Source organism: Microcebus murinus, chromosome 14 (assembly GCF_040939455.1).
Source record: "Microcebus murinus isolate Inina chromosome 14, M.murinus_Inina_mat1.0, whole genome shotgun sequence".
In the NCBI taxonomy this organism is placed as follows: domain Eukaryota; kingdom Metazoa; phylum Chordata; class Mammalia; order Primates; family Cheirogaleidae; genus Microcebus; species Microcebus murinus.
Genome location: NC_134117.1, coordinates 30,781,985 through 30,805,755, shown reverse-complemented (window position 1 = coordinate 30,805,755; position 23,771 = coordinate 30,781,985). Strand labels below are relative to the sequence as shown.

Below are 23,771 nucleotides of genomic sequence, written 5' to 3'. Positions count from 1 at the left end.
TTTTCTGTTAGAACAAACAACACAATCTTTGTGGTTTTTGTTAGGGTGAGGTGTGATTATATGGAGCTTTCCATCTAAACATTGCTCTAAGTTAGGGCATAATAATCTACCCCTGGAAGTTAATGTACCATCTCTACATTTACATTTTACTTGTCCTTTCATGCTAATGAAAACAAGAAAAGATACTGGAAAGATAGACAAAAATCCCCCTTCTCCCCGAGGTGAAACTACGTGTCGAGTGTGGCTCAACATACAAGCTGCTACCGATGCTAACTGTGTCGAGTCACACTCGACATCCCAGTGCAAAGGGTTAAGTAGAAGTGGCAGAAAGGACACTGGACATACTTTAATGGAACTGGCAGAAAATTCAGAAAGATGGAATATTATGTTTTAAGCAAGTCCACCCAGGTAGTACAAATAACTTATATTGTGATCCATCAGGGAATTAGGTTAAAATAACTACTAAGTAATTATAATTAATTTTGATTATTAATCAAAATTTTATTGTTAAAATTATTATCTATTGATCAAAATTTTCTTGTTAATTTTATTAATCAAAATTAATTATTAACAAGAAAATAACAAAAAATAAAATAATGATGTAGCAGATTGTTTCATCCCCCCAAACCCTCTGCTGGAATCACCCCAAAAGTGGTGGCAAGGGAGCTCCTACAAAGGAGTGCCCCAAACCATTACAGATGAGGTCATTTGGGATTCCAAAGAAAAGCACTAAACGCCAGGGTGATCAGTCCATAGCATTTATCAGGGGAACTTACAGAGTGCTGCAGCAATCCTTGAGACAGCAAGAGAAAAGGGGTGTTCTACTTAAGTATGTATGCAACGAGGGGATCAGGGTAAGGACTTTATACAGGGGTTTAAGGAATTTGGCTCATGGCTAGGGCCAGTTTTTTTTCAATATTTTGGCCAACAACCTAGATAGCTTTATCTGTTCCTAGGAATGTTCAAGCCCTGGTTTGGGTTCAATCCTGCTGAGAAAAACCTGCAGCTGGCTAGGTCACAGAGGGGTCAAGACAGTGTGATTTTGGGTCAGGATGCAAAAGAAAGCAGAGGTGGTCGGGGGTCCTGGGGGGCCCTACACAGATGCTGTTGATGTTCCACCTACATCCCCTTTGCACTTTCTGTTCCATACATGCTGAAAAAGTCCTCTGTGAGCACTTGCAAATTTTCACCTTAAGGACTGTTTCTGGACCCCTACAGGGTAGGCCAGAAGTGCCAAGTAATTTCCACCAGTGAAAGCAGCCTTCAACGAACAACAAATGAGAGTTGAAGAATAAATGTACCAATTGTGGTAGGCTGAAAAATGTCTTCAGAAGATATGAAGCCCACATTCCTAGAAACCTATGAATATTACCTTATATGGACAAAAGTGTAATTAAGTTAAGGATCTTAAAATGGGGAGATTACCCAGGTGAGCACTCATATGTGTCCTTTTAAGAAAAGGCAGGGAGGCCAGGCATGGTGGCTCAGGCCTGTAATCCCAGCACTTTGGGAGGCTGAGGGGGGAGGATCCCTTGATCCCAGGAGTTTGAGATTACAGTGAGCTATGATCACACTGCAGACAGGGTGACAGAGCAAGGCCCTGTTTCTTTTTTTTTTTGTTTTTTTTTTTTTTTTTTTGCGACAGAGTCTCACTTTGTTGTCCAGGCTAGAGTGAGTGCCGTGGCGTCAGCCTAGCTCACAGCAACCTCAAACTCCTGGGCTTGAGTGATCCTTCTGCCTCAGCCTCCCGAGTAGCTGGGACTACAGGCATGCGCCACCATGCCCGGCTAATTTTTTTTTTTTTTTTTTTATATATATATCAGTTGGCCAATTAATTTCTTTCTATTTATAGTAGAGACGGGGTCTCGCTCTTGCTCAGGCTGGTTTTGAACTCCTGACCTTGAGCAATCCGCCCGCCTCGGCCTCCCAAGAGCTAGGATTACAGGCGTGAGCCACAGCGCCCGGCCAAGGCCCTGTTTCTAAAGAAGAGATAGGCAAGGGGAGATTTCACACAGAAGAAAAGGCAATGTGACCACATAGGCAGAGATTGGAGTGAGATAGACATAAGTCAAGGAGTGCCATCAGTCACCAGAATGGGAAAGAGACGAGAAAAAAAATTGTCTTCTAGAGCTGAGCCCAGTGCTATAGATTTCAGACTTCTGGCCTCTAGAACTGTGAGAGAATAAATTTCTGTTGTTTTAAGCCACCAAGTTTGTGATATTTGTTACAGCAGCCATAGAAAAAAATATGCTAAAAATTATACCAATAAATATACCTTGCTCCTCAGACGTAGGAAAACTCTGAGGTATCTTCTACCTTGTCTGCAGAGATAAGCTACTCAGCACAATCCATTTATGTCCTCTTCCCAGTCTCAGTTACCCACCCTGCTATCATCAGTGGTTTCTGGACTCACCATCAAGATAAACCACTTGCACTCAAATCCTTATGTATTAGTTTCTGAGGTCTGTCATAACAAAATGCCACACATTGGGTGGCTGAAAACAACAGAAATGTCTTCTCTCACAGCTGTGGAGACAAGAAGTCTGAAATAAAGGTGTTGGCACAGTTGGCTTCTTTTTAAGCTCTGAGGGAGAATCTGTTCCATGCCTGTATCCTTGCTTCTGGTGACAGCTAACAATCCTGGGCATTCTTTGACTTGTAGATGCATCATTCCAATCTCTGCTTCCACCTTTATGTTGCATCCTCCCTGTATCTGTGTCTTCACATGGCCATATTCCCTCTTATAAGGACACTGGTCATATTGGATTAAGGGCCCATCCTAATGACCTCATCTTAACTTTATTACATTTGCAAAGACCCCCTATTCCAAATAAAGTCACATTCATGGTTACCAGGAGTTAGAATTTTAATGTATCTTTTTTTGGAGATAAACAATTCAACCCATAGCACCTTGACTCAGGGTCAAATTCAGAAGATGCAAGCCTAAGGCAGCTATCACTTATTTAGGTACTTTTTATGTTTCCCTAAATGTGAATTATTTCATTTTATCTTCAATAATCTTATGAAATAAATATTAGCTCCCATTTAATTAATTTCTTTTTATTTAATGAATAAGAGGATTAGCTAGTATAGTATAGTAAAGTCTGTGTTTACACCAGGTGGGAAATGTAACAAGATGCTAGTCCCATCAGTGGGAGTAGTTTTTCAGTAAAAGGGATCAAATATCTTTAGCTGTTTTCCCAATCTGCAATATTATGGATCAGGGGAAAATTAAAGAGGGATTTTCCTAGGCTTGTAATATATGTTATTTTCTCTGTAAGATTTTTGTTGCTAAATTAAAACATGACATTTCCTCTTTCTTACACTGACTGCTCAGACCCATTCTTTATTTATTAATTGCCTTTCAAAATCCCTAGGGAAGAAGTAAATTCCATGCACAAAGTTAAGTACAGTTTCTGATAGTCCCTTGGGCAGCAATAGTTTCTCACCCTCCTCTCTGTACCAGACTCTGCTAGGAGCTCTCTGTGAAACAATGATCTGTACAACAAGGGGGTATTGTCTCTAGGTCTCTATTCTAAAGCTGCTGGGAAGTATAGCTGAATGGGAAGGAGACTGTCAAATGAACTAACATCTAAGATATCATCCACTCTTATTCTAATATTCTCTACTTCACCTATCACCAAAGCTCAAGTCTTGTCTCTGGTTACAAGTTTGGAAATACTTCTGCACGTAGGTTTATCCACATACACTCCAAAGACCTACTGGGTGGCATTTATTCTTCTGGTTGTTTTCCTTCATTTTCCAAGCTGGTGTTCTGATCATATTTAAAATTCAACTGAGCAAGCAAATGGATACATAAGTAAAAACAGTGGGTAGCTATGAGGTTAATGAGAAGTCAGGATGATTCAGAATACTCCTCCAGCATCTGTCACACCAGAAAGAAGGAAAGATCTGCCCTAAGGAATCTCTTGAGTGCATTAGGGGCAAATGGACTTTTTAATATGTTACATAAGAATTTTTTAACATCCAGGGGGAAAAAGGGAGGTATATCGAAGAATTATGGACATAATTTAAAACTACCAAAGTCAGGTTCAATGAACACTTGTTGATGGTTTCTGGAGGTGGCAAAAAATGGGAAGTGAAAGAAAAGAAGGAAGTGAAACAGGCTCCTGAACATAATATAATAGAATGAATGACATAGTGTGTCTGTTCAAGTATGTGTATGAGTTATCTGTTGCTGCTTAAGAAAGAAATTCCCCTAAAACCAGCAAGTTAAAAACAGTAATAAACATTTATTATTTCACACAGTTTCTGTTGGTCTGGATTTTAGGAGTGGCTTAGCAGGAATGTTCTGGTTCTGAAGGTTGCAGTCTAGATATTGGTCAAGGCTGCAGTCACCTGAAGACTTTACTGAGGCTCAAGGATTAACCTCCAAGATGGCTCACTCATATGGCTATTGGAAAACAAGCTTCAGTTTCTTGCTATGTGAACTTCTCCATGGGAGTACTTGGGTGTCCTCATGACAAAGCAGCTGGCTTCCCCCAGAGCATGTTATCCAAGAGAGAACAGGGGGATAGCTATAATGCCTTTTAAGAAGACATCATTTCTGCTATTCTATTTGTTAGAAGCAAGTCTCTTAATCTGGACCACACTCAATAGTAGGAGAATTAGACTTCACCTCTTGAAGGGAAGTATACCAAAGAATTATGGACATAATTTAAAACCACCAAAGTTGGGTTCAGTGAACAACATTTATTGACCATCTCTACTGGGACCTGAGAAGGTACTAGAATTTAAGCATAAATTATTTTCCTACCACTAAAGAAATAATAATTTTTATGTAGGTAGACAAAAGCCAATTTCAGAATACAGGACATTACAGGGATATACTCAGTTTAAAGCTAAAAAGACATGAAAGTGAGATTTAAATCGTGGACAGAATTAGGAACTAGTTTTCTGCTGAGCAGAAGAGAGGTTATTTTGTGCCTTTTATGACTGCCTATTCATAAAACTTATTGGGATCTGAACTGAGAACTAAATACCAAAGTACAGAGATAGTGACTTATTCTGTCTTATAACTCCCAACAGCTAGGTCAGTACTTTGTACCTAGGAAGAATCAATAAATATTTACTGGTTTGTTGAACTGAATTTAACTGATGAATTAATCCTAAATATAGACCCATCTATCCCCATTGAATTGTTGTAGACTTTAAGTACTATGATTCTGGCCAGGCGTGGTGGCTCACGCCTGTAATCCTAGTTCTCTGGGAGGCCTGGGGGGGGGGGGTTGCTCGAGGTCAGGAGTTCGAAACCAGCCTGAGCAAGAGCGAGACCCCATCTCTACTATAAATAGAAAGTAATTAATTGGCCAACTAATATATATATACATATATATATATATATATATATATATATATATATATATATATAAAACTAGCCGGGCATGGTGGTACATGCCTGTAGTCCCAGCTACTTGGGAGGCTGAGGCAGAAGGATTGCTTGAGCCAGGAGATTGAGGTTGCTGTGAGCTAGGCTGACACCATGGCACTTACTCTAGCCTAGGCAACAAAGCGAGACTCTGTCTCAAAAAAAAAAAAAAAAAAAAAAGTACTATGATTCTTCTGGATCCCTTTTTTCTAGAATTTAATATAGTCATGGGGGCACAAACTTCAGGATTATGGACCAAACTCCACCAGTGGAACTCTTTATTTGGTTAAAACTCTGTGTGTGTGTGTGTGTGTGTGTGTGTGATTTTTAAATAGATTTTTCAGTGCCTTTAGGTGGGGCATACACTCAGTGTACACTCTCTAGTTCCCCATAGGCCCCACAATTTCCTGTTGTCTAATATCTACCAGCCTTACTAGTCCCTAATGGCATTTGAGTGTGAGACCCATGCATCTAGATTTTATTTATTTTTTTTTTTTTATTTTTTTTTTTTTTTTTATTCTAGAGGCATAACCTGTATAGATTTTAAACCTCAGGATCACACTATTTAATATTAGTTCAGCCTAGTCTTACCATCCATCCCCAGAGAGAATGAGCTGCTGTTTCCTGTAGATATACTTGTGGCTTTAGGTCAAAAGTACTATTTTGGTAGCCATCTCCCTTTTTAGTTTAGCCAGTATCTTCCTGTAGTCTGCTAAACTCTTGTTTTCTCTCTCCCTTCCTTCCTTTCCCTCTTAGTTAGCATTCCTGGTAAATTTTCACCCTTTCCTACTTTTCTCAATCCCTGCATCCTAAATGGTTTATGGAAAAAAGCATAAACACTGAGGTCAGACAGGCTTGGTTTTTACTCATTTTAAAAAGATCAGCCTGGTGTGGTGGCTCACACATATAATCCTAGCATTGTCAGAGGCCGAGGCAGGAGGAGGATGGCTTGAGGCCAGGAGTTCAAGACTAGACTGGGAAACATAGCCAGACTTGACCTCTACAAAAAATACAAAATTAGCCAGGCGTGCGCCTGTAATCCCAGCTACTCAAGAGGCTGAGGCAGGAGGATCACATGAGTTTGAGGCTGCAGTGAACTGTGTTTGAACCACTACATTCCAGCCTGGGCAACACAGTGAGACCCTGTCTCACACAAAATAAATAAATTAATTAAATAAAGAGATAATGTATATAAACTACCTGGCACACAAAAAGTATGGTAAACTTGAGAATCATTCCATTCTTCTTTCTGGCTAATAATTTCATGGCCTTCTATGGCGATATTTGCACAACCCTTCCATTTGAATCTCTTTTCCTGCCTTTATCCTTCTCAATTCATTTATCCTTTTATTAATTCATTTATTCAACAGTTATGAATCGACTACTTACTCTATATCAGCCATTGTGTAAGGGGCTGAGAAAAAGATAATTCCTGCCCTGGTTGAGCTTATGATCTATTAGTGGGAAGCAGATGTTGATGAAAGAACCACACAAATGATATAAATTAAAAAATTTTGTTAGTTATAATTAATGCCCCAAAGGACAACATATATTGTTACATATCATAATAAGGAAAAAGGGTCTTGTCAGGGAGGTCATAGAAGGCTTTCCCTGAAGAAATGATGACAACTGAGATCTGAAGGAAATAGAAGTTAACTCTGTGTTTGTGTTTGTGTGTGTGTGCATGTGCATGTGTGTTTGTGGCAGTGTTGGTGGTCATTATAATTTCTAGCAGATGGAATAGCACGTGCAAAGTCCTGTGATCAAAGGGAGCACAGGTTTATCTACTGGTCACTGTTTGCTTCTCACTTTCTCCCTCTTTCCTTCCTTTCTTTCACCTTGCATTGAGAGAGTTGGGTCACCAGTTTCCTCAGATCCCTAACACATTATTATCATTCATCCATGCAAAGACCCTCTGTTGCTTCTTAAAATTTATCTGTATATTCAGTTGTATCCCCTTTTAGCAATTTCTTTCTCCTGTCTTCCATAGGCAACCATTTTAATGCATTTAATATAGATTTTTAAAAATTCTGTTCTTATGAAAATATGATTGTTTTCTGCATATATATTCTTTATTTAAATGATATTGTTTTATTAATCTCATTTCTTTTTCACTTGGCACTATGATTTTAATATTCATCCAAGCTTCTCTGTGTATATCTGATCTGTTGATTTTAATTGTTGTGTAGTGCTCCGTGGGGGTGCGTCTGCCACCTATTATATATTTACTTCAATTCTGGTTGTCTCCAATTCCTTTCTACCTCAAACAACGACAACAGCAGCACTCACACACTTTAATGAACATCTTCCAACATGTCCTCTTAGGGATCTGTGAGAAAATTCCTTTGAATGATATAATCAGGAGCGGAATTGCTGGGTCATAGGTTATGCATGTACTTGATTTGACTAAGTCATGCCAGCTGGGTCTCCAAAATACCTGCAAGTCATCAGAGGTTTTCTGTTAAATGGTTACTTCACCCCCACTACTCTCTATCAGAGCATCCTGGATTCCTGGATTCATCTATTCAATTCTTCTTCCTCTTATACCCCTTCACAAACCCACTGTGAGGGAGCCACCAGTGTTATATTAATATTCTTTCTCATTAGCCTAAATCCAAAGCCAGTTTGTCATATCCCCTTTAGGAATTCACAACACACAGTTATATGGTAAAGATAAACACTAACTGCTAATGGAGGTTTCTATTGTTGTTTTCCTAAACACTTAAAGTACTGTAAGATTATCCTTGAGCACATAATTTGTACACTTCTCTGAGATCTCCTTTCAATTCTCAAATACTTCTTAGGATTATCTAGTCATTAAGGTGGACTGGAAATTGGTTGGACTAAAATTTTTTACTTAGTCTCACAAGAAGAAATTTAGATGGCTAAGTAATGTCAAGGTATGGGAGAGGTTCAGGCTCATTTGTAGTAACAAAAAAAAAAAGGTAATTTAAAATAGTAAAGAGAAGTCCTTTCCCAAATATAAAATTGGGAAGTTTTTTAAAGGAATATAATCCATCTTTGATGAGGATTCAGGAAGTTGGGCACTTTCACATAGTGCTGGTGGGAAATGCACAGCCTTTCTGAAAGCAATTTGACAATGTGTATCAAAAGCCTTTAAATGTTTAAGACTGGGCACTGTGGCTCATGTGTGTAATCCTAGCACTTTGGGAGGCCAAGGTAGCAAGATCACTTGAGGCCAGGGGTTCCAGACCAGGAGTTCCACCTGAGAAACATGGTGTAACTTGGTCTCTATGAAAAATAGAAAAATTAGCCGGGCATGGTAGTGTGTGCCTATAGTCCCAGGTACTCAGGAGGCTGGGGAGGACTTCTTGAGCCCAGGAATTCGAGGTTGCATTTAGATATGGTCATGCCACTGCACTCAGCATGAGTGACAGAGTGAGACCCTATCTCTAAAAAAAGAAAGAAAGAAAGAAAAGTATGTTTAAGGAAGGAGTTACAGATAAGGAAAGGGAGAAGGCAAGAATGAACTATGAATTTTGTGGTATTGAATTTAAATTGGAGGTATGAGTATAATCTCTCTCTCTCTCTCTCTCTCTCTGTCTCTTTCTCTCCCCCCACACAGATAGATATAGAAATAGGGGTATGTGTGTGTTTATGTGTCTGTGTGTATCTGTGCACATGTATCTCTTACCTCTGTCTGCTGAGAAGGCCTAGAAGCAATGAGACTCTAGTACCAATGAGCATATCTAGTGTCTAGATCTTAATATATAAATAACATTTTCCTATAGAAGGAGTCAAGGCTTTTTGTTCTTCTTCTTTCTTTGTTTCTTTTTTTTCTTTCTTATACATAGTCTCGCTCTGTTTCCGGGGTGGGCTACAGTGCTGTGGCATCATCCTAGCTCACTGCAACCTCAAACTCCTGGGCTCAAGTGATCCTCCTGCCTCAGGCTCCCCAGTTGCTGGGACTACAGGTGCACACCACCACACCAGGCTAATTTTTTCTATTTTTAGTAGAGACAGGTCACATTCTTGATCAGGTTGGTCTTGAACTCCTGAGCTCAAGCAATCCTCCTGCCTCAGCCTCCCAGAATGCTAGGATTATAGGCATGAGCCACCATACCCAGGCAAGGCTTTTTGGAAAAATGGATCTTTCCAAGGCTGAGGCAGGGAAAATATTGAAAAGAGCCTGAAACATCCTGTGGTACCAGAAAGTAAGAAGATTGCTCAAAGATAAAGAGAACCAATCAAAAATGACTCAGTAATCAACTTTAACAATAGTATGGCATTTTACAACACATAGAATAAAATGAGAACCTATCAGTCTGTACTGATATAAATAATCAAATAAATAGATAGGTTAGGACAGTGGCTCACACCTATAATCCCCGCACTTTGGGAGGCTGAGGTGGGAAGATCACTTGAGGCCAGGAGTTCAAAACCAGCCTGGGCAACACAGTGAGACCCTGTCTCTACAAAACATAAAAATTAGCCGGTGTGGTGGCACACACCTGCAGTCCTAGTTACTTGGGATGTTGAGGTAAGAGGATTGCTTGAGCCTAAGAGTTGGCGGTTGCAGTGAGCTATGATTGTATCACCGCACGCCAGCCTGGGTGACAGAGCAAGATCATGTCTCTTAAAAATAATAATAATAATAATTAATAAATACATAAATGCGGGAGAAGGGTAAGCTCTTCCTTACCAAAAAATTCCAAATAAATGTATAAAGAATAATGAAGATAGATGTCATTTGGCAAACATCATAGTAATAAATGTTGCAAGCATAAAAAGTATGAAAAACAGATATTTGTATTGTCTTAAAGTATCTCCTTATGTATACATATTTCAAAACAACATATTGTACATTATATATACAATTTTTATCAATTAAAAATAAAATAATAAAGGTATCTCCTCACGAAATACTTACAAAAGGTAAAATAGTAACTTTATAGGGCAGAAACCCAGCAGATCCCATCCTAAGTTATCAAAGTTAGCATCACCAGTATTGGGATAAATCAACACTATGTGCCTCCTCCTATGATGCATGGAGGACACAACATCAGTTCTGTGGTATTCTTACCAAAAATAAATACCCTGAATTTATGTGAGGGAACATTAGACCAAAATCGAGAGACATCTTAGAAAATAATTGGCTGATATTCTCCAGAAGTGTCAAGGTTATGCAGGATCAGCTAGATAATTCACAGAGACCACTTCAAATTAAAATGTGGGGTTCCTTCTTCAACAAATTCAAGATGGCAACAGCAGAGTGTTAAACGAAATGTGCACGGCCCTGTGCAACTGCTCACATAGCATGTCCATGAAGCTGGCCCTGAGGTTGGGAAAGACAAAGACTGAAAAACTGTCCTGCATTGAAAGGGTAGAGACATGGAAACTAAATGGAGTGATGGATCCTGCACCAGATCAAGGACATTAGTGGAACAAAATGAAAAATGTGAATAAGTTCTGTCGATTAGATTAGATAATAGTAAAAAAACAAAAACATTTATCGGGTGTCGGGCAGGTGGGGGAGGAGGGGATGGGTTTATATATATATACATTATAAGTGAATTGTGCATTATTGGGGTCATGGACACGCTTGAAGCTCTGACTCGAGGGGGGAGGGAAGGTAATGGCGATGTATGTAACCTTAACATTTGTATCCCCATATTATGCTGAAATAAAAAATAAAAAAAAGAAAGAAAAAGCACTCAATAATGACAATGATTAAAACAAAAAGATTCAATAATAGTGTTTTATTAATGTTAATTTCCTGATTTTGATTATTATAGTTATGTTAGATGTCAATATTTAGGGAATCTGAATGAAGAGCATATGGAAATACGTTTTATTATTTTTGCAGATTTTTTCTAAGTCTCAAATTATTTCCAAATGAAAAATTTTAAAAAGTAATAAGAGATATAGAAGATCAGTGAGCATTGTAGGACCCACTGAAATGATCTTGAAGATAGAACAGAACTTAAAGCTGGATTTTGGAGAATGGGTGAATTTGAATGAATAGAAAAGAGATTTAACTGGCCATAAGAAGAAAACATGTAAAACAATGCAAAGTCCTTGGCTTTTAAGTCTAATAAAAAAATAAAATGTATGTTTATTTCATTTTCCCTATCAATTACATTTATAATAAATTTTTCTGAGAAAAGATATGCACAAATATTTAGTATATACATAGAATTTCATTGCACCAGTGTATAAACACTGTCATAAAACAGAAAACAATGAGAAACCATCAAAATGGCTAATAAAAGGGGATTGATTAAATAAAATTTGTTTCATCCATAGATTGGAAAACAACACAGCAAATTAATCTGTAAAAGAAAATATTCAATTAATATTAACATTGATTATTTCTGGATGATGAGATCGTGGCTGTTTTGATTTTTAAAATTTCTGTATTCTGTTCTATTGCAAAATGAATCTCATTAACTTGTTATATTTGTGTAATAAAAATAAAGATACCGGCTGGGCACGGTGGCTCACGACTGTAATCCTAGCACTCTGGGAGGCCGAGGTGGGTGGATTGCTCTAGGTCAGGAGTTTGAAATCAGCCTGAGCAAGAGCGAGACCCCGTCTCTACTATAAATAAAAAAATAAATGAATTGGCCAACTAATATATGTATAGAAAAAATTAGCCGGGCATGGTGGCGTATGCCTGTAGTCCCAGCTTGGGAGGCCGAGGCAGCAGGATTGCTTGAGCCCAGGAGTTTGAGGTTGCTGTTAGCTAGGCTGACACTACAGCACTCTAGCTCAGGCAACAGAGTGAGACTCTGTCTCAAAAATAAATAAATAATGCCTCTGGCTGGTGTCTATGAAAAAAATAAATAAATAAATAAATAAATAAAGATGTCATTGAAAAAATAATAAAATATTTTACCTACTCTAGGTCTAGCCTGTACTGTTTCTGAAAATAGTAACATTTAACAAATGTAATCCTCTTTATACTGGATTTATGTAAAAATTCTCATTTGAATTTTTACATGGGCTGGGCATGGTGGCACACCTGTAGTCTCAGCTACTTGGAGGCTGAGGCAGTTGGATTGCTTGAGCCCAGGAATTTGAGACCAGGAGACCAGCCTAGGCCATGTAGTAAGACCCTGTCTCTATAAAAAAATGAAATAAAAAAATTTAAATTCTCATTTGATTTATAGCACTGACAATTATTTACAGAACCTATCTTTTTTTTGTGAGTCTATAATTTTTAAATGTGAGCTTATAGGTGCTTTTTCCTCTTAATGCCTTCTTGGCAGCATAAAAAAATTTGCAACTCTTGTTTCTTCATAATCCACAGCTATGACATGGCTTTGGAAATGAACTTGAGAGCATTCTTTTTTTTTTTTTTTTTTTCTTGAGACAGAGTCTCACTTTGTTGCCCAGGCTAGAGTGAGTGCCATGGCGTCAGCCTAGCTCACAGCAAGCTCAAACTCCTGGGCTCGAGTGATCCTTCTGTCTCAGCCTCCCAAGTAGCTGGGACTACAGGCATGTGCCACCATGCCCGGCTAATTTTTTTTTTATATATATATCAGTTGGCCGATTAAGTTTCTTTCTATTTATAGTAGAGACGGGGTCTCGCTCTTGCTCAGGCTGGTTTTGAACTCCTGACCTTGAGCAATCTGCCCTCCTCGGCCTCCTAGAGAGCTAGGATTACAGGCGTGAGCCACTGTGCCCGGCCTTTGAGAGCATTCTTTTAAAGAGTTGCCATTTAGTTGATTTTTAAAATATCATAAAAGGAGAAGTATAAAAAATTTTAAAAACCTATCATCATTTTCATGTCTATCCTTCTTGATCTTTATCAAGCTAGATATGAAGTTTTCTATATCATTATAATTATGGTATACAATTATGTACCTCTACTTTTTATTTAATATTATTTTGTAAAATTTCCCTATATTTCTGGAGAATGTTTTGCTGTATCTTTGTATAGCTTTTATTATATTCTTTGGAATGGTTTCCTTATGACAAATTCCCAGGAGTCAGATTACAATGCCTGATATGTGGCATCAGTTTGCTTCCCCAAAGGATCATGTGCATTTTTAAAGTATTTCATCTGTTCCTTGGTTTGTGGCTGTCCCACCATGGCTTACCAAACAGCAGCTGCCTTGTGATCTTACTACCACTCATTTCCCACACATATCTCACCCTGCTGAGTTAATCTGCAGTATGCATCCTTTCAATACTTGTTATCTAACTATAATCCTAGTCACCCTCTTTTACCAGCTGGGCTTTTACCAGGCATGTATGGAATTTAAACCATTTGCAGAAGTTAAAGATTTCAATAGCAAACCAAATCACATAGTTTAAAAGATCATATATTTCCACTGCTTCACAGGACTTTTGGATTTTGATATCAAACTTATTCCACATTTTGTCATCCAAATTTTAAAGGGACATACCACATTTTTATTTGATCTGTTCATTGTCAAAGATTCACACCTTTCAGATCAGTATATGCTGAAGACAATCTATGGTTATTCTAGGTTTCTCTAAGGCATACTGTTACAAAACAAATAATTGTTAGGTTAAATGTTCATCCACGGATGATGAAAATTGTGTTCAAGAATACCAGTAGGATTCAGCTTGAGGCAGTTTCTGAATCATGGTCTTGAGCTGCGGTTTCCAACCCTCGGGCCATGGACCAGTAAGGTCGGGGACCTCTTAGGAGCTAGGCTGCACAGCAGGAGAGCAAAGAGTGACCAAGAGAAGTTTCATCTGTATTTACAACTGCTCCCATCACCGCGTGAGCTCCACCTCCTGTCAGATCAGCAGTGGTATTATATTCTCACAGGAGTGTGAACCCTACTGTAAACAGAGCATGTGCATATGAGGGATCTAGGTTGCACGCTCCTTGTGAAAATCTAATGCCCAGTGATCTGAGGTGGAGCTGAGGCAGTGATGCTTGCCCTGGAGAGCAGCTGCAAATACAGATTTTCATTAGCAGAGAGGTTTGACTGCACAATAAATGTAATGCCCTTGACTCATCGCCAAACCATTCCCTGCCATGGAAAAATTGTCTTCCATCAAACTGGTCCCTGGTGCCAAAAAGGTTGGGGACCACTGGTCTTAAGGATTATAGATATGCGTAATTTGTAGAGTTCAGAATTTCCTAGGGACTAGACACATATTTTGATACTAGTTTTATTTATCCATTTATTCACATGTTCCTTTAATATTTATTGAACAGCTATCATATGCCTGGCACTGTGTTAGATATTATTGCCAAAAAGATAAACAAAACAGACATACTTCCTCTCCTCATAGGGATTGCAGGCTAATGTGTTTGTGTATGTATAAATACCAGCCCAAATTATTATAAAATTATACCTGTGATATTAACTACAAAGAAAAAAGGTGCTATGAAACTATATAACAGGAACTTAAGCAATTGGAGGCTTCTCTCAAGAAGGGACCTTAAAACTTAGTCCTGGCCAGGCACAGTGGCTCATTCCTGTAATCTCAGCACTTTGGGAGGCAGAGGTGGGACGATAGCTTGAGCCCAGGAGTTTGAGGCTGTAGTGGGCTATGGTTGTGCCACTGCACTCTAGCCTGAGGAGCAGAGTGAGACCCACATCTCTAAAAATATAAAAATAAAAATAAAGAACAAAAACAAAAACAAAAAAACTGAGTCCTGAAGAAAGAGTAGGAGTTAGCCAGGTCAAAGGGTGGGAAAGGGTATTCCAGTCAGGGGGACCAACACACAGGAAGACCTGTAGGGAGAAGGGGCTTAGCAAATTTCAGAAACAGAGAAAAGAACAATGTGTCTGAAATATTATGTGAAAAGAAGTGTGAGATGAGGCTGGGGTGGTAGATAAAATTCAAAGGCCCAGATCATCATGGAGAACATCCTAGACATAGGAGAAGCTTGCAGAAGGAGCACTGTAGTAGATAGAACAAAAGTAGAAGTTTAGAGAGTTTGGGAGAGAAGTGGGAAGGAGGCTGGATAGACCATGAAGTCCTGTGGTCATGAAAAAAAAGGTTTTATCTTGGATTAAGGAAGAAGAACCCTCCCAAAGAGTACTTAGAAGAAACAGCCAAAAATGTAGCAGAAAAAAAATGGAGACAATAAAGTAATGGAAACAAAAGAAAAATAATGTTTCTTTTAAAAGGTTGAAAGGTGAATATGATGATTACTGAAAAAAAGCAGGGCTCTTCCTCCAGAGATATTTACTTAATTGGTCTGGGGTAGGGCCCAGGCATTAGTATTTTTTAAAACTTCCCAAGTGTATCTAATATGCAGCCAAGTTTGAGAAACATTGTTCTAAGGGTATATGGGTGGTGATGGTGGTGATTTAACACTATAGAAGATAAACCATGTTTGAATGCTATTTTCTTTTTTTTTTTTTTCTTTTTTTTTTTTTTTTTGAGACAGAGTCTCACTTTGTTGTCCAGGCTAGAGTGAGTGCCGTGGCGTCAGCCTAGCTCACAGCAACCTCAAACTCCTGGGCTCGAGTGATCCTTCTGCCTCAGCCTCCCGAGTAGCTGGGACTACAGGCATGAGCCACCATGCCCGGCTAATTTTTTTTTTTTATATATATATCAGTTGGCCAATTAATTTCTTTCTGTTTATAGTAGAGACGAGGTCTCGCTCTTGCTCAGGCTGGTTTTGAACTCCTGACCTTGAGCAATCCGCCCGCCTCGGCCTCCCAAGAGCTAGGATTACAGGCGTGAGCCACAGCGCCCGGCCTGAATGCTATTTTCGAATCCAGAGTATAACAAGAAAAAGGTTGAGGATTAAAGAAAGATATAAAGAGCTTTGAGGCCTTTTGTTTTAGGTTTTTTGTTTAAGGCCTTCATAGTCTCCTTGAGTACAACTGTAGCAAAATAATAATATGAGATCATGGTACTACATTTCATACATCAATGAGGAATAGGTCATACATATAGAATATGTCCAATTATATGTATTTTGAGAATTTCTATGAAAGTCAGATTTTCTTAGAAAATATAAGAATCCAAGTATACCAATATTTCCCATATTTTAACTAAATTAATATTTTACAGAGATTCAGAATATCATCTCTCATCATAATGGTTTCATTTTACAGGAATGTACCAGGATATATTATTTATGCCTACAGTTGTAGTAATATAATAGGGTATCAAAAGTTTTTAATCACAAAAAGGATATGCCATATCTTGAAACGATTTTTTTCCCTTGTAAAATAGGATATGATACACACCAGAAAAGACAGAAACTTTTATTGTTGAAAGGTGGGAATATAGCAAGAACCTGTAATATAAGTTGTTATGTATTACACTTTATTAAAAAGTTAAAAAATATAAACGTGTTTCCATTTTGAAGTCTGCACTGAGAAAATAGTAGGATTATATGGGCTACTGTGGTTCATAAAATTTTTGCTGCTGTTGACCATGGGAAAGGAAAATGAACAAAATAAATGATTTAGAAACATTGGAGTTTAAAAGTAGTATGAGTTCATAGAAGGAGAAATATAGTGGTGGCTAGAAAGGGATAAGTTAACAAGTTAGGAAAAGTTTGACAGCAGGAAGAAAAGTGTAGGGTACATTCTCTCTAGGCAGAGAGGATAAAGGTTGAAAAGACAAAAGATTGGGATTAGACTCCTTCAGCTACCTCATCTTTTTTGTTGTTTGTTTTTTGAGACAGGGTCTTGCTCTATTGCCTGGGCTAGAGTGCAGTTGTGTCATCATAGTTCACTGCCGCCTCCAATTCCTGGGCTCATGTGATCCTCCTGCCTCAGCCTCTTGAGTAGCTAGGATTACAGCCTGGATAATTTTTGTATTTTTTGTAGAGGTGAAGTCTGGCTATGTTTCCTAGGCTAGTCTTGAACTCCTGGCATCAAGTGATCCTCCCACCTCAGCTTCCCAGAGTGCTAGAGTCATTTTTACCATCATATAACTGTCCTTATGTCCAGATATCTCCTATATTAAGAACAAATTTTTTAAATAGAGGTGAAAATTGTATAACATAAAATTAACCATTTTAAAGTATACAACTCTGTGGCATTTAGTACATTCACAATGTTGTGCAACCACCACTTCCATCTAATTAGAAGACATTCTCATGTTCACTCTGTATTTATTCCATTTCATCCCTCCCCCAAAACCCTGTATCTATTAGGCAGGCACTCTCTACATTCCCCTTCCCCTAGCCATTGATAATCACCTTTCTGTCTCTATGGATTTACCTATTCTGGATATTTCACAGAAATGGAATTATAGAATGTGTTACTGTGTATTGTGTCTGGCTTCTTTGATTTAGCATAATGATTTTTTTTTTTTTAGAGATGGGATCTTGCTGTGTTGCCCAGGTGGGAGTTCAGTGGCTGTTTACAGGCCCGATCATTGCACACTACAGACTTCAACTCCAGGGCTCAAGTGGTTTTCCTGCCTCAGTCTCCTGAGTAACTGAGACTATAGGTGTGCACCACCTTGCATGACTTTAGCATAATACTTTTGAGATTCATCCACATTTATATTTATCAGTATTCCATTCCTTTTTTATGGCTGAGTAATATTTCATTACATGGATATAACACATTTTGTTTATACATTCCTCTGTTGATGGACATTTGGGTTGTTTCCCCCTTTTGGTTATTATTATGAATAGTACTGCTTGAACATTCATGTAAACCATTTTTGTTCAAACATGTTTTCAATTCTTTTGGGCATATGAATAGAATTGCTGGCTCATATGGTAGTTCTATACTTACTGAGGAACAACTAAACTATTTTTCCCAGTAGCTGCACCATTTTATATTTCTACTAGCAATGTACAAGGGTTCTACTTTTTCCACAACCTCTCCAACACTTGTTATATTCCATTTTTTTGATTATAGACATCCTAATGTGTGTTAGTGCTATCTCATTGTAGTTTTGATTTGTATGTCCTTAATGACTAATGATATTTCATTTCATATGCTTATTAGTATCCATTAACATATTCTTTGGAGAAATATATATTCAAGTCCTTTGCCCATTTTTTAGTTGGGTTGTATTTTGGTTGTTGAGTTATACAAGTTCTTTATATATTCTGGATACTACACCCTTATCAGATATGTAATTTACAAGTATTTTCTCTCTTCCTATATTAACTTTTTCACCTGTATCCTGGAAGACATTTCTTCCTTTTGAAAGATCATAATAATAAATGCGTTGCTAATTATGCCCTTGCCACTTAGTCCTTCCCTAGGGCCTTCAAAATGCTCATTATAAAAGACATTCAATGTTTCTTAAACTGAGTGGTAGGCACATGGATTTCCATTTTATTGACATATTTTATTATTTCTCTTATATATAGGTTATATTCACTTTTGGTATCTATATAAAAAATTTTAAAGGCTTGACAATAATGATTCCTCTAATTATTACTCCATTTTCTTATTTCTGTCCTCACTTTCATTAACATACTTCTAGAATGAGTGGTCTTTTTGCTACTTTTTTATCTACAACTGTTGCCTCTTTAATCTCTTGAAATACACCTTCTTTGTACTGAAATGACAGCTTTGAGTCTCTTCCCCACCCCTTTTCTTTCTTCCTAGGTGATGTCATTCATGATTCACCCATCTAGTTGCATTATGCAGAGACCCCTCAATCTGTGTCTCCAAAACTAACCCCTAACCCAAGTTTTAGAACTTTATGGTGGATAGTTCCAGTCTCTTAGTTTACCATATGTATTTCCCCTATTAATCAAGTTTTTTCCAATCCAATTTCCTATTTCTTCAACGGACATCAGATTCAGCCTCATAGCTTTGTAGTAATTGTTGATTCCTCTCTATCACACCTTCTGATCAGTTATAACGTCTTGTGATTTCTATTTTAAATACACTTCATTTGCACTCAATGGTCAGCATTCTATTTTAATCTATTATTACAGGGTGTTGGAAGTATATCAATAGACCCTCTGCGCCTGACTTCACATCCTCTCCTTCCTTAGTAGATATGGGAAATCTTTAAACAGAGCAATGTGATGAAACGTGGTGCTAAGTAAGAAAGATAACTTTGGTAGTATTCTGGAAGACGAAGTGGAGAAGGGACGGTGTTGACCCTCGTTACTGAAGCCATGAGAACGGAACTGTGGCGATGGAGAAGGATGTAAAATTGTAAACTCTACTGGTGACCAAATACAACTGGAAGGACTTAACCACACTAACATCCTGTATTGTATCTTACTCCCACAAATGAAGTACGTCAAGTGAATTTTTGCTAAGCGAGCAATACCCGCGCTTCTGTAAGAATTGCCACGCTCGGTGTGGGCCAAGCAAGCTCCACCATCCAGCTGGCGGATCCCATGTTGGCGGCCTGCGTCTCTCTAGCTTCCGTCTCTATGGTTTGGGGAATCTCCAGGTCTGGGCTCAACCGGTCCGACTTTTGCGCGTGCGCGAGCCCAGGCGCGTGCCCGCCCGCCCTCAACTGTCCGGCCCCGGGTGGGAGGGGTGGGTCTGGGAACGTTGCGGCGGCTGTCGCCGCGGCCCCAGCACCCAGGGCTGTTGCCCGGCCGAGCCTGCGCCGGGAGTCCTTCGCTGTCTCCTCGGGCGGCGGCCACCCGCCCCCAGATGGTGGGTCCAGAGGATGCCGGAGGCTGCTCGGGGAGAAACGCCAAGTTGTTCCCAGTGCCGGCGCCGGAGCCTGTGGGCCAGGACGGGAAGATGATCCGGGCCACGGGCGGCTTTGGCGGAGGCGTCGGCACTGTGGAAGCGCCAGAGCAGGCTGAGGAGGAGGAGACGCCGCCTCGGCAGCTCCTCCAGCGTTACCTCGCGGCGGCCGGGGGACAGCTGGAACCCGGGCTCTGCTACTGTTCGCTCCCCGCCGGCCAGGCCCGCGCCCCGCCGCCCTCGGCAGCCCTGCGCTCGGACGCCTGCCCGCTGGGCTCGGGCTCCAAGCACCGCGACACAGAGGCAGCGGATGTCCGCGCGCCGCGGCACGGAGGCATGACCAACGGGGACTCCGGCTTTCTGCCCGGCCGAGACTGTCGCGACCTGGAAGAGGCTCGCGGGCTGGCCCGCGCCGGCGGCCAGGAGTCGCTCCGCTGCTGCCCCAGCGGCCGCCTCCGCCTGGAGGGGCCTGGCGACGAGGACGCGGACGGCCTGGGAAGCCCGTCCGACTGGGCCGCGCCACTCGAGGACCCGCTGCGGAGCTGCTGCTTGGTGGCCGCGGACGCCGAGGAGCCCGAGGGCGCGGGCAGTGACTCGGGGGGCAGTTTGGCCAGCGGCGGCAGCAGCAGCGAAGGCTTAGAGCAGCCGGGAGCCGGCGCGGGGGGTCCGGAGGAGGGCGCGGCCCCCGTCACCTTGGCGGAGAGGACTAGTGGGGGCGCGGAGGCGCGCCTCGGCTTTTCCGACGTTCACTTGAACTCGCGGAACACGTTCGAGGTGAGCCGCCGCCAGAGCCCCGGCGACCCCCTGCCCTCGGCGGGGCAGCCAGTGCCCTCGCCCGCTGCGGAACAGGGTACCGCGGGGACCTCGGCCCGGGCTCGACGGAGCGGCGGCTTCGCAGACTTCTTCGCCAGGTACAGCTCAGGGTGCGCCGGGGCTTGGGGCGGGGAGGGGGCCGGGAGCTCGCGGAGAGCGGCTGGGGTGGCCGCTTCCGTGCCGACCCCGCGCGTGTCCGGATTTAGCTTTGATTTGTCAGTGGGGGGGGAAGAGGAACTAGGTTTGCTTTGGGTTTCTTCTGTAAAAGTTGAGAGCTAGGGAGGCGAATCTTTCTGTGGCTCTGTCGGCGGGAGGCGGTACCTGCCATTCACACCTGGTTTCTGAGCATTCACGACCAGCCAGCCTGCTGGTGCCATATCTGCAGTTGCCTCTTCCGGAAAAGCAGATAACCTCCGTCCCAAGGTTTTTTTTTTTTTTTAGTTGTACTACAAGGATTTGAGTTGGGGAGAGAGTGGTACTTGTGTACGGGCGTGATTGTGACAAAGGAAAGAAAGTCATTTTGCAGAGCTGTTTATTTGCGTGGAATCTAAGCCCATTTAGGAAGTTTGGGAATTCCTGAAATTAGATGTGGTTCTGTTTCATTTGTTTCCGTGGCTCCAGTGGCCTTTATTAAAATGCAGGCAGTTTGGTGTTTAGAATTTGATCCCAGTCTTTGAAGTCAAATTACTATAGCGCTTTATCTAGGCTATAGCGCTTTTTCTACTTCTCCCAGATAGGCCCTGACTTCTTTTTTCAACAACTTAAACACTTTTTTTATTTTTTATGATTTGATGTGATATTCTTGGGAAATTAAATTATGGTGCTGGACATTGCAGATTTCAGGATAGAGCTTTGTTGGAATAAGAATAAATAAGCACGGAAACAGTCAGGAAATATTTATCTTAATACACATTACTGAAAAGCAGTTTCTCTTGAATTAGGTTTGACACACTTTTTTTTTTTTTAATCTTTAGGCAAATAGGAAAGTATTTCCGACTTGTAAAACTTTCCATTTTAGAGTTCTCTATCTTGTGTTTTTGTTTCCTTTTCAGGGATCTTGATTATAACCGGAACAAATTCTGCAGCTCAAGTTTTAGAAGGTTATACAATTTGTGTACATATTTGTAGACACGAGGGCACAGGAATTTCTTATTCCTCTTCTACATTATTATCTCATTTTTTTTGCTTGTATAAATTTACAAATAAATTATAAAGTTTCATAAATCAAGAGTGGGAAATTCTAGGCCATGAGTGGTGGCTCACACCTGTAATCCTAGCACTCTGGGAGGCTGAGGCAGGAGGATCACTGAAGGTCAGGAGTTCCAGACCAGCCTGAGCAAGGGCGAGACCTCATCTCTACTGAAAAATAGAAAGAAATTAGCTGGGCAACTAAAAATATATATAGAAAAAATTAGCCAGGCATGGTGGCGCATGCCTGTAGTTCCAGCTACTCGGGAGACTGAGGCAGGATTGCTTGAGCCCAGGAGTTTGAGGTTGCTGTGAGCCAGGCTGAAGCCACTGCTCTCTAGCCCAGGCAGCAGAGCAAGACTGTGTCTCAAAAAAAAAAAAAAGAAAAAAAAAAAAGTGGGAAATTCTAATTTTGTGTTATGCATAGGACAAATATATAGTAGTGAGGATCTGTATTTGTATGTATAGTTGCAAATATATTCAAAGCTTGTAAGTGGCAATATTCTAAAAGATCTCAAGGCAAATTAGGTTTATGCTTGTGACACTCTGTGGCCCTTGGGTGTTTATTTGTCTTTGTATCTATCTTGGTCATGTTTTGAGGTCAGGTGTCAGACCTGGCAGGGGCTTTGAAGATTGCTAATTCAACCAGTATACCCTGAGTGCTTGCTCTATGCCACACATTGGAAATAGAGATAATTTGGACAATGGTCTCTGACCTGGAGGTGGAGTGCAGGCTAGTGGGGATTAAGTTTGAAGACACATACATATATATGCATTGCAATTTATGAATAATAGCAATGCAGGCCTATGTAGAAGAGGCTATTTATTAGCAGTAGGCAGGAATATTGACTTGTATACTAATAGGACTTTTATTGATATAGCTAGATGACATTCATATGGCCACGTTATTGATGTGTATCAGAGCACTGGATTTGATGTCAGAAAACTTAAGTGCCCTGAAGTTAATTTCCCTAAGCCTCATTTTTCTTAATTGAAATTTGAATGTCAAGACTGTAAGAGTCATTGCTTCCTTTATATTTAATATGCTGTTGTTAGGAAAAGGCAGAGTCAGAGGCACAATTTTTGTCTTAGTATTTAGCTAAAACCTTAACTGGATCCTAAACACCTTGAAATCAGGGATAGAGATTCATCTCTCAACCTACAGTATCTAGCACTGGTATGAAGAACCACATTCAGATTGAGTTGATTTGAAAACTTTCATAAATACCCCCTTTTTACTGTTCTCTAGATAGTGTAATTTTTTTTTTTTTTTTTTTTTTTTTTTTTGAGACAGGGTGTCAGTGTATTGCTCAGGCTGGTTTCCAACTCCTGAGCTCAAGTAATCCTCTCATCTCAGCCTCCCAAGTAGCTGGGACTACAGGTGTGCAACACCATGCCAGCTAGGTAGTATAATTTTGAACAAATTCTCCATCCTTTTTTATTCATTTTTTATTTTTTCGAGACAAGAGTCTTGCTGTGTTACCCAAGTTAGAATGCTGTGGCATCAACCTAGCTTGCAGCAATCTCATACTCCTGGGCTCAAGTGATCGTCCTGTCTCAAACTCTCTAGTAGCTGGGACTATAGGCATGTGCCACCATGTCCTGCTAATATTTTCTATTTTTAGTTGCCTGGCTAATTGTTTTTTCTATTTTTATTAAAGATGGGGTCTCACTCTTGCTTAGGCTGGTTTCAAACTCCTGACCTCGTGGGATCTTCCTGCCTCAGCTGCCCAGAGTGCTAGGATTAGCTCGCATGAGCAAGTTTGTGTTTTTGATTCTTGAAATATTCCTGTGACCTAGGAAGGGCAGAAGTTATTTTTATTTTACAATTA

At 40.3% G+C, this 23,771-nt stretch overlaps 1 protein-coding gene across 2 annotated transcripts in view; it reads left to right on the top strand.

Annotated features, from left to right (window-relative positions):
• The first annotated feature begins 19,207 nt into the window (after positions 1 to 19,207).
• Positions 19,208 to 23,771, top strand: part of TBC1D12 (TBC1 domain family member 12) — a 110,386-nt gene continuing 105,822 nt past the window's right edge. The window contains exon 1 of one of the 2 annotated variants that reach the window (XM_012766348.3): positions 19,208 to 20,849. In XM_012766348.3, coding sequence (XP_012621802.1) covers positions 19,900 to 20,849 — 950 coding nt within the window. In that variant the 5' untranslated portion in view covers positions 19,208 to 19,899. The remainder of the gene's footprint in view (positions 20,850 to 23,771) is intronic. The other variant, XM_012766353.3, reaches the window with a different exon arrangement.